At 38.6% G+C, this 10,126-nt stretch overlaps 1 protein-coding gene across 1 annotated transcript in view; it reads left to right on the plus strand.

The window, feature by feature from the left end:
* il1rl2 (interleukin 1 receptor-like 2) overlaps positions 1-8,182 on the plus strand; it is an 18,122-nt gene extending 9,940 nt beyond the window's left edge. The window contains exons 4-11 of the mRNA XM_005751929.2: positions 1,607-1,781; positions 2,661-2,732; positions 3,088-3,214; positions 3,472-3,611; positions 3,715-3,861; positions 4,038-4,202; positions 6,933-7,121; positions 7,423-8,182. Coding sequence (XP_005751986.1) covers positions 1,607-1,781; positions 2,661-2,732; positions 3,088-3,214; positions 3,472-3,611; positions 3,715-3,861; positions 4,038-4,202; positions 6,933-7,121; positions 7,423-7,616 — 1,209 coding nt within the window. The 3' untranslated portion in view covers positions 7,617-8,182. The remainder of the gene's footprint in view (positions 1-1,606; positions 1,782-2,660; positions 2,733-3,087; positions 3,215-3,471; positions 3,612-3,714; positions 3,862-4,037; positions 4,203-6,932; positions 7,122-7,422) is intronic.
* The last annotated feature ends 1,944 nt before the right edge of the window (positions 8,183-10,126 follow it).

Raw genomic sequence — 10,126 nt, forward strand, 5'->3', positions numbered from 1 at the left:
ACAGGTTGGTGTGTACGATATTGGTGGTGTAGGTCAGTGTGTTTGCGCTTGTGTTGATTAGTCAGTCCAGTCTCAATGTTTTGAGGTAGTTGAGTTAAGCTGAGTGATAGTGTGTGTGTGTGTGTGTGTGTGTGTGTGTGTGTGTGTGTGTGTTTATCAGTCAGTCCCTTTTTGCTGAGGAGACGGATGGCTTGTGGAAAAAAGCTGTTGCGCAGTCTGGATGTGTGTGCCCGAATGCTTCGGTACCTTTTTCCAGATGGCAGGAATTTGAAGAGTGTGTGAGGGGGGTGTGTCCGATCAGCCACAATGCTGGTGGCTTTGCGAATGCAGCGTGTGGTGTAGATGTCCTCAATAGAGGGGAGAGAGACCCCGATGATCTTCTCTGCTGTTCCCACTATCCGCTGTAGTACGCTTTTACTGTCAAAACAGACATTACCCCTCGAGACGTGGACCCCACAAAACCTCGGAAAGTGTGCTGTGGTATCTAAGCAACAGATCCTATAATTCCTATAAGTTGGGAGGTGGAGACTCCATGGATCAGGCTTCTTTGTCCAACACATCCCACAGATGTTGATTAAATTGAGATCTGGAGAATTTAGAGGCCAAGTCAAGATTCCAAACTCATTGTTGTGCTGCTCAAACCATTTGTAAACCATTTTTTGCTTTGTGGCAGGGTGCATTATCCTGCTGCAAGATTCCACAGCCATCAGGGAATACTGTTTCTATGGGAGGTCATACATGGTCTGCAGCAGTGCTTAGTTAGGTGGTACATGTCAAAGTTACATCCTCATGGATGGTTTCCCAGCAGAACGTTACCCAAAGCAAACTGTGATCCACTATGTATTCTGTCACCTTTCTATCAGAACCTACATCAACTCTTTCAGCATTTTGAGCTACAGTAGCTCGTCTGTTGGCTTGGATCACACTCCAGTTTTGGAGAGGCTCTCACCCAGCTGTGTGGCCAACACAATTTGGCACTTGTCAAACTCGGCTCAAATCCTTACGCGTGCCCATTTTTCCTGCTTCTAACACATCAACTTTGAGGGCAAAATATTCATTTGCTGTCTAAGATATCCCAGCCAGTAACAGGTGCTAATAAATCAGTTTTATTCATTTCACCTGTCAGTGGTCATAATGCTATGCTATTGGTGTATAATCCCATTTTATGGAATATAATATCATGAAGAGTGGACAGAAACAATTGCTGATAAACTATCAGTGGAAACAGCAGATATAAACTAGGCTAGTTTATATACAATCGCTCCACCTAAAGTGCTTAGGTGGGCCAAATCCCAGGCTTCTGTTTTACAACTTCCATAAATGCAACACTGCCCCCTTCTGTAGATATCAGGGAAAAATGTGTGCCAGATCTGCCCCCCTGGCAGATAAGACTGGTTGCCACCCAGGCCAGCAACAATGTAGTACTATGCATTTTGTTACCTGGAAACTGGCGACCAACACATTTTGAGATCACTATGCCAGTTTTTTGCTTTTTATTCATGTTTTCCTTTATTTCTGGCTCTTCTTTCTTGTCTTGAGGCTCAAAAATGCCTCTCAAAAATATGGCACTGTGAAAACTAACTACAGGATTGGTTTCTGTCTGCAGGATTGCCAGCTCATTCAGCGGCAAGGGAAACCCATCTCTGTTGATATGAAAGGCAACATGAGGCTTCCTCAAGCCTCAGAGGAGGACAATGGGAAATATACCTGCCTGATAGACATTAACTTGGATGGCAAGAATTATACCGCTTCACGCAGCATCCTGTTGACTGTTAAAGATGGTAAGTACTGTAGAGCTCTCATATTGAATCCTTAATTATTCTGGTGTCATTTTTTTATATATTACTCTGGCTGTACATAATTATTATTATTATTATTTTGTTTTGTTTAATCATAGACTTGAAGACTTAATTCAGGGGGTTTAACAAAAAAGAAATAAATCATTGGATGCTTTGGCATACGAGTTGTATCTCTCCATTTTCATTATTTTTCTCTTCTCCTCATGCTGTTGTAAGTTAAATATGTCCAAAGATGTTTTCTCAGAACATGCAGGCTCTTCTTGTTTTTGAGTGTGAACAGTGGTTTTCACCATCTGGTAAACCATCTGTATTTACATTCATAAAGGCATCTCTTGATTGTATATTCTAGACTCTGATAACGACACCATATTTCCTTGAGTGTTTACAACAGTGGTAAATGTTGTTTAGCCTTTTTTTTCTTAAATCATGGACTCTAGTAGGTTTGTTTGGTCTTCTGGGGCCAGATTCATTTCCTTAATTTGCATCAACGTCTCAGTGAATTTCACAAGCTCCAGTGAAATGCTGAAATACAAGTTTAGCTATTGGACTCAGATCCAGATCTCTTTAATTAACTTTGTTTATCATGGAATGACGAGGCAACAGGCCTCATCTCCCATACTTTTGAGCGTCTGAAAATGGGGGATTATGGATAAAAACGAGTGTAATTCCTAAAGAGTTCATGCAAAACCTCGGTTAAACCTCTTGAATTAAAGCTAAACATCTGCACTTCAATCACATCTGGTTTGTCTGATTTAAATTAGCCTGTGATGGTGTACAGAGGCAATATATACAAATGCTTATGGACCTAAATGTATATTGTCCCACTTTCTTTATTTTTCCTTCCTTCTTTCTTTCTTGCAGACCTCCCAGAAAAAGTTTTTGTAGAGCCACAGCTGGTGACCCCTGACAAGCAAGAGATTACAGTTGAACTAGGCAAGTGAAACACTAAATAAAATGCATTAGAGTGAATGTTAGTGCTATGGAAAAATATTATAAACACCTTTAAATATCATGAAGTCATTTACACCATTATCCATTTATTGACTGTATGATCTTTATGATAAATACTTGACAAACAGTTGTTTTTCAAGTCAAGATGACAATAAAGTCCTTTAAAACCTTTGCAATGGTGCTTTGTCATCTAGCGACTGAACAGAATTAGTCAGAAGCCTTTTGAAAAGTTTCCGTGACGTTAAATTTCATTTGAGCTAACTTCATATTTTTGTTTGATCAAAACGGGAAATATAGACTGACAGTTTCTTTGTTTTTTAATCTCACTGCCCACCAGGTTTGAGAGTGGAGCTGCAGTGTTTAGCATTCATAGGCTACAGTGAGGATAACGAGTCTTCACTGCACTGGACTGTTGGCAAGGATTACGCTGAGGACCTCGAGGAGATTAGTGTGTCCCGGAAAACGTGAGTTTTACATTACCATGGACGGGGCTATTAATAGGGCGAATACAAAACACTGCATTATACTGCATCGAGATTAAATCAAAACAACACAATGTGTCAGACATTAAATGTCACTTGGAGGCAGAACTTCTTTTCTGAGTAATAGACTGTAAATGTTGCAACTGTAGCAGCACAAAAAACGTAACACCTAACATTTACATATTATTCTTTGATTCCATGATTCATTCTGACTGACTGATTGTTTCTGTACCCTTTAGTATTCATAGAGAAGGCAAAGTATACGAACTGGTCATTCTGTCCATCGCTAAAGTTCATCGCAAGTTCCTGAATTTTGAGTTCGAGTGCCATTTAGAAAGCCTAGCGGGAGAACAAATCAGTGTGGTGAAGCTTAAAGAAGGTAATAAAGATATATATAGACATATACATATAAATGTGTGTGTGTTCAAGAATTATAGTCGTCTGAGACACTTGCCTTACGTTTGTCTCCTTCCTCTCTCCAGCTGACCGCAGTTCTTTCCACATGAGTTGGGCTGTTTGCCTTTCTGCATCTCTGGCTGTTCTAGCCTTGGCTGCGTGCTTCTTCTTCTTTAAAGTAAACCTGATATTGGCTTACAGGGATCTGTTGGCACATTTTCCCAAACAACAAGGTAAGGCCGTTATCAGTTGAACTTAAGTTTTTGTGTGGCATCATCTGACGAGATACTACTAACCTTACAGCACAACTAACACAGTACTGAAAGCCGTGAAAGCTGGATGTTGATTCACATTTTAAAAGGATCAAACGTTATAAAATGAACATAAACAATCATTTAGATTCTGTTAGTTCCAGATGGGAAGCTCTATGATGCCTACGTGAGTTTCGTCCATTCCAATGCCATGAGTTCAGATGAGGGCGCGAGGTTTGCCATGCAGATCCTGCCTGAGAAACTGGAGGAACAATATGGCTACTCTCTGTTTATCAGAGGACGGGATGACTGTCCTGGCGAAGGTAAGAAGCAGATATCCATAATATGTAAACAGAGGTAGAAAGACTTGTCTTTCTAGATGTAGTGTAATTCTTGAGGTTGTTAAGGTCATTCTCCAACCCCCAAAAGACGGGAAAACATACAAAGGCTTTGAGCTGTTTATTGTCACAAACTGCTGTTCACAGTTTTTATTAAATTAAGACATCAAATACATAACCAACGAATCTAAATCAGTTGCTATGATGCTTTCAGGTAAAAGACAAGTAGAACTAGTTGCATTTTAAATGTGGTTAAATTAACGTTTTTAATGACTTTATAAAACAAGAACTGGTTGCTTGATTTTCATTTTGATTTTCTCTAATGCACACAGACTCAAAGAGTCAAATATATACATACACTCACTTAAACCTCTAATAAGTGGTGCTGAAGCCTCTACAACAGGGGTCTCAAACTCCAGGCCTCGAGGGCCGGTGTCCTGCAGGTTTTAGATCTCACCCTGGGTCAACACACCGGAATCAAATGACTAGTTCGTTACCAGGCCTCTGGAGAACTTCAGACATGTTGAGGGAGTAATTTACCCATTTAAATCAGCTGTGTTGGATCAAGGACACATCTAAAACCTGAAGGACACCGGCCCTCAAGGTCTGGAATTCGAGACCCCCGCTTCTACACTATCTGTTAACTTGACAAGACCAAGGCCTATTATCTTTGTGCTACTAAAGTCATCAGCGATTACAACTGATGTTGTAGTCAGTCAATACTTCTCTTTGCCAGCATGAAAAGGATTTGTTTGACAGCACTCATTAGATTGACCAATACTCAGGTCTCAGTGAAGATCTAAGAAGGACAATTGTAGATTAGGGCTGCCACAAACGATTATTTTGATAGTCGACTAGTCACCGATTAATGGATCATGCATCCATTGGACGTAAAACGTACAGCTTATTGCACCAGCATGCATCTGCTCTTATATAACTATCATTAGCTTACAGCTTTAAGTGTTTAAGGTATGTGCTAACTAAAAATAAAGACAAGATGATAGTTTATTAAATTTTAATGAAATCTGCAGGTTGTTTCAGTGAAGTTTAATAAACTCAGCCGTCTGCTCCTTGCTATCTAAAATATAACAGGACACCGGAGAATATTCTCGAGCATCTCACACTTCTGATAATCAGCTGTCTGCTTGAGGTTTACTCAGCTGTGTAAAAACTATAACTTTAATCTCAGCCAAACGATTTACTCAGGAACAAATAAAATACTGAAAAAAGCCAAACAATAACATTTTTAAGTTATCTAAGTGACTCATATATCATGTTTAACCTGAGTAGTGAAAGACGGTGGTGGGTTTAAAAACGATTTGCCGGGAGTCCGGTGTTCTCACGGCTCTAGTGAGCCTAGCCCCCGGCTAACTATCGAGCTAGTGGGTAACAGACGTCTCTGAAAACGTCGGAGCGCTTTTGAAAATATGTGGTGTCCTGATAAACTGAGCCGATATTTGAGGTTTACACAGCTACATTCAAGCCTGAAAATATGTTAAACGTTTATTTTGTGACCCAAAAAGAATAATAAGAGTAATATTAAAACTAACTAGCTGCCGCCATTGTTGACTTCTGCGCTGAGCCGCGCTATGAATTCTGGGACACAGCTTCTTCTTCTTCGGGGTTTAACGGCAGCTGGCATCCTTGTACATGCAGTGCTGCCATCTTCTGTTTCAGTCCGTTATTACACTCTTAAATCCTGCTACTTATTCCTGCGTCTTTTGGGATCTTACAAAGCTTCAAACGACACGTCGACTATTAAATTAGTCGTCGACGATTTCAATAGTCGACGTAATCGTGACTAGTCGACTAATCGTGGCAGCCCTATTGTAGATTTACAATTGGGAAGGGAAAGTCTGGAGTTATTGTTAAACAACAGCAGGTTCCAAGACCCTCAGTTCAGAACTCTAACTACAAAAAAGTACAAGTTTTTTGGATGCGCCACTGCTTTGCCACTATCTGGAGGATGACCAAATAATGTTGTCCTCAGATCAGAGAACATTAGTTAGGAAAAACTTCAGCGGAACCACCAGGACTCAAGCCTGCCATGACCTGGAAGATAAAGTAAAGGCTGTTGAACCAAAGAACACTGTAACAGCTGTGTAGCATGGTGGCGGCATTGCTATTGCATTCATTCTCATGATGAGTGTATCTAAACCTTTGACCACAACTGTATCTGTAAGAATTCTGTTTATAGTTGCAAAAAAAAGAAAAAAAGAAAGAGAAGCTTGAAAAGAAAATAAGAGCTTCTTGGTTAAACTCCTAGTATAATACATGGGAGAAATTGGATAAAAGCCATGTTTACTAAATTACTGGAACACAGTACAGTACAGTTAAAAACAGACTTAATACTTTCTTGAGCTGATGTCTAGCTATCCTCTGTATTTCTGTTTTTCCCTTTTCTTTTTGTGTTCTTCTTATTGCTCTAGTTTATTTCCTTTATGTTTGTATTGGTGATACATTGCAATTCAATTCAGTTTTTATGTATATAGTGCCAAATCACAATAACAGCTGCCTCAAGGCACTTACAAGGTTCTTTAATTTTATTAATGCAGACTAAACTGGTAAGTTAAAAAAAGAAGAAGAAATGAGTGCCTGGAAGAAGCCACAGTTCTGCCCAAAATTATAGTTTGTGCTGTTGAAATGGGCTGTCTTCAGTTTGCAGACAAAGAGTTCTAACCTGCAGTTTTGTGTCTGGCCATGAATCCCTTACAGCAATACACGATGCAACAGCTGCTGCGATGCACCAGTGCCGCAGACTGCTTATCATCTTATCACCTGAGGCGAAAACGGAGGAAAGCACTTGCATATGTGACAATCAAAGCCAAGTGTGGTATGAGCAGAAAGTTGGCCTTCATGATGCTTTGACGAAGAATGATCCCAGAGTTATCCTGGTGGAAATTGGTAAATGATTCCTCATTTTTCAAAAATCTCTAGCCACATGAATTCTGTTAAGTCACGGGTTATATAGCTCAGCATTCATGCCCTATTTGGTCATGCATAATTCTTTGCAGGCATCACAAACAGAGATTTTACTTCCAGCTTTTATGCTAAGCTAACTTAGTACATTTTGATAAGGAATAAAGTGTGTTCATCTCTGGACTTGTTGCACTCGGTCAGGACTTCGTTTAATAAAAATTAAAATGTCAGCTTATTAAACGTGTTTATTTTCATTTATATTTAAACTGTTTTTCTTTTTTGCCAGATGGTCCAGTGGATTACAGTCACTTGCCAGAGTCTGTGCGTTATATCAAGAGGAAACAAGGAGCCCTGAAGTGGAAGAAAGATTTTCTTGCGACACACAAATTCACAGAATTATACTCAAAGAGAAACTTTTGGATAAATCTCAGGTACCACATGCCCCCAGTACCTACAAGAAGGCTCCAAACTATTGTCTAAACAATATCTTAAAGTTTTATTGATGGGATTCATCCATCAGGCCTGTTTCTTGGAACACTTGACAAATGGAAACTTTACGTGCTTACAGCTGCCGTCACCTGTATTTTTAAGACTCACTAGGACTACAATAAGCAAGCCCATACATTCTTCTGCACAATGAATTTCACAACATGTGCAACAAGGATGGAGGCATCTGCTGGACTTTTCTATTGGTGCATGTTTGCTATTACTTCCTTCATAAGTGATAGCAATACATTTTTTCTACATTTGAATTGTATTTTTTTATGCACGTATAATATATCATCAGGCATGCTAGCAACTTTTAAAATTGCACCTTTCCTTTATAGAAGGGCTGTGTACATACATATGTGTACATATTTGAAAGGATAATTATTTTTTATGTTGACAGCATTGCTTATTTTTATACTGAATGATAGATTTTTGAATGATACATATTTATATTCTGTTATTTAAGTATTTGTGACTGAGTATAAATGTTTAAGTATTATATATTTTGTATTCTTTTTTTCCAAGTTTCCCTTCCAAGTATGGCTTACTGATTGTGTCTCTTCATCACATCAGTTTACTCAGAGGAAAAGATTTAAACTTATTCAGTAGAATAGTTTGAGGCAATGGCATTCCATCAAGACAAGCACCTAGTCAAATTCAAAATTAGACATTAATTAAAACATAGCAAGAGGAAGCGATATCTCTACTTTCGTGTCAAACAGTGCTCTGTCATGATGCGCGTCGCCTGTTTGCATTCATCCCTACATCACTAGAATATTCTGGATGCTACTGGGTATAATTGTCGAAAGCTGCACTTGCCTGGGATCTCAATGGAAACAGTAGCGTGTCTCTGTTTTATGGGCATGTCTGTGTCCCATGAACGATAGCTGGAGCTTGTCAAGCCAAGAGTCCAGCAGCTTTTTCTGACTGATTTTGCATGTTCATTGTGTATAAAGTCCAGTCTTTAATGGGAGACTGATAGAATATTAGTGCACTAGACAAGATGCTTCACTGCTGTCAGATCAAGTAACAGCTTTGCTTTGTGTGGAAACACAGCTAGCATTAGCAACTAGAGTCTTCTGTGATAAGTTTCCTCTTATTGGCCATCTTGGACAATATGTGTGATGTAGAGGAATTAGAGTGCTGTGTAACTGTAATTATACAGCACTCTAAAGGAGTAATGTGTTAATTACTCCTTTAGCACATTAGCAAGGTAAAGCTTGATAACAAGGAGTGAGCGCAAGATCCAGTTTATTTAAACAGAAGAGGTGCAGTCTCATGTTCAGGGACAGCCACTACAAATATGATTAAATGGTGAGTATAAAGCATTTAAAAATTAGTCAAAGGAGCTTGCAAAGAAAAGCGTCTGGACTTCTTTAAGTTGCTTGAAGACGTTTCACCTCTCATCCGAGAAGCTTCTTCAGTTTTCTTTGCAAGCTCCTTTAACTACGATGACCTGGATGACTGAGAACCTTCACAGACATTTAAAAATTAGTTCAGCCTTAATAACTTTGGCAGTATTTTTAATCTATACAACACAGATGAGGAACATTTCACCACAGCTTTGTTTATAGTGTTTTATTGCCACTTTTGCTAGAAGAATGGTTTTAAAAAATCCCTCCATTCTTCATGGTCACCTAATAGTACCGGTAAATTAATTTCAGTAATGTAGAAGATATTTAACTATACAGGTAAAAATATTTACAATTTTCAGCCAGGTTTGAATATAAACGCAAACATGTCCATGTAAGAAGGCTGTTAGCATTTGAAACATCTCTTTAAAAAGGTGTTGCTGTTTTGTATTATGGTTTAGTGCTTTGTATGCTGAAGAACAGGAAACCAGTCACAACTGAATCAAGTCATTTTAAGGGCAATACACCTTAAACACAAGATATCATGATCTTGAAGTGGAAAAACCTCTAAATGGAAAACTCCCCTAAAAACAGTGCGCTAATATTAGCCAGCTGATGTTTTGGAACCTTCCAAGATCCTCCGTTTAACGGAAAGACACCATCTAAATACACAAAATAACCATAATGCTGCGCTTTTTCTTGTTAACAGTGCTGTGTCCCTTCCAAAGGCCAGATGGTGCTAGAGGAACCAGATAATATTAATAATAATTTAATAAAAATAGGTTTGTGTGTGAAGAGGGCCAGGTTTGTAATTTAGATTTATCGAAACACAAATATATCCAGATATATGCAATTTAAACACAGTAAAAGTTTGCAGGTTTGACACTGATCCAATCTCCTCTTAAATAAGTACAATACGCATAAGATGTTACCTTCACTGTATATATGCAGAAAAAGATAAATGAAAAATTAAACATTCAGAAATGTAAAAGCATCTCTAAAACTATTATAAAGATTTTATACTATACTGTCAAAGACTTAAAGACAAACCATAAAATTAAATTTCATGACTTAGAAATCAGTGGCATATTTAACAGTTTTTGATTAGTTTCAGACTAATCCTAACTGATACTTTCTGTGCACTTTGTG

This window comes from Pundamilia nyererei, unplaced genomic scaffold, assembly GCF_000239375.1.
Source record: "Pundamilia nyererei isolate P.nyererei 1_Seehausen unplaced genomic scaffold, PunNye1.0 scaffold00334, whole genome shotgun sequence".
NCBI classification, from domain to species: domain Eukaryota; kingdom Metazoa; phylum Chordata; class Actinopteri; order Cichliformes; family Cichlidae; genus Pundamilia; species Pundamilia nyererei.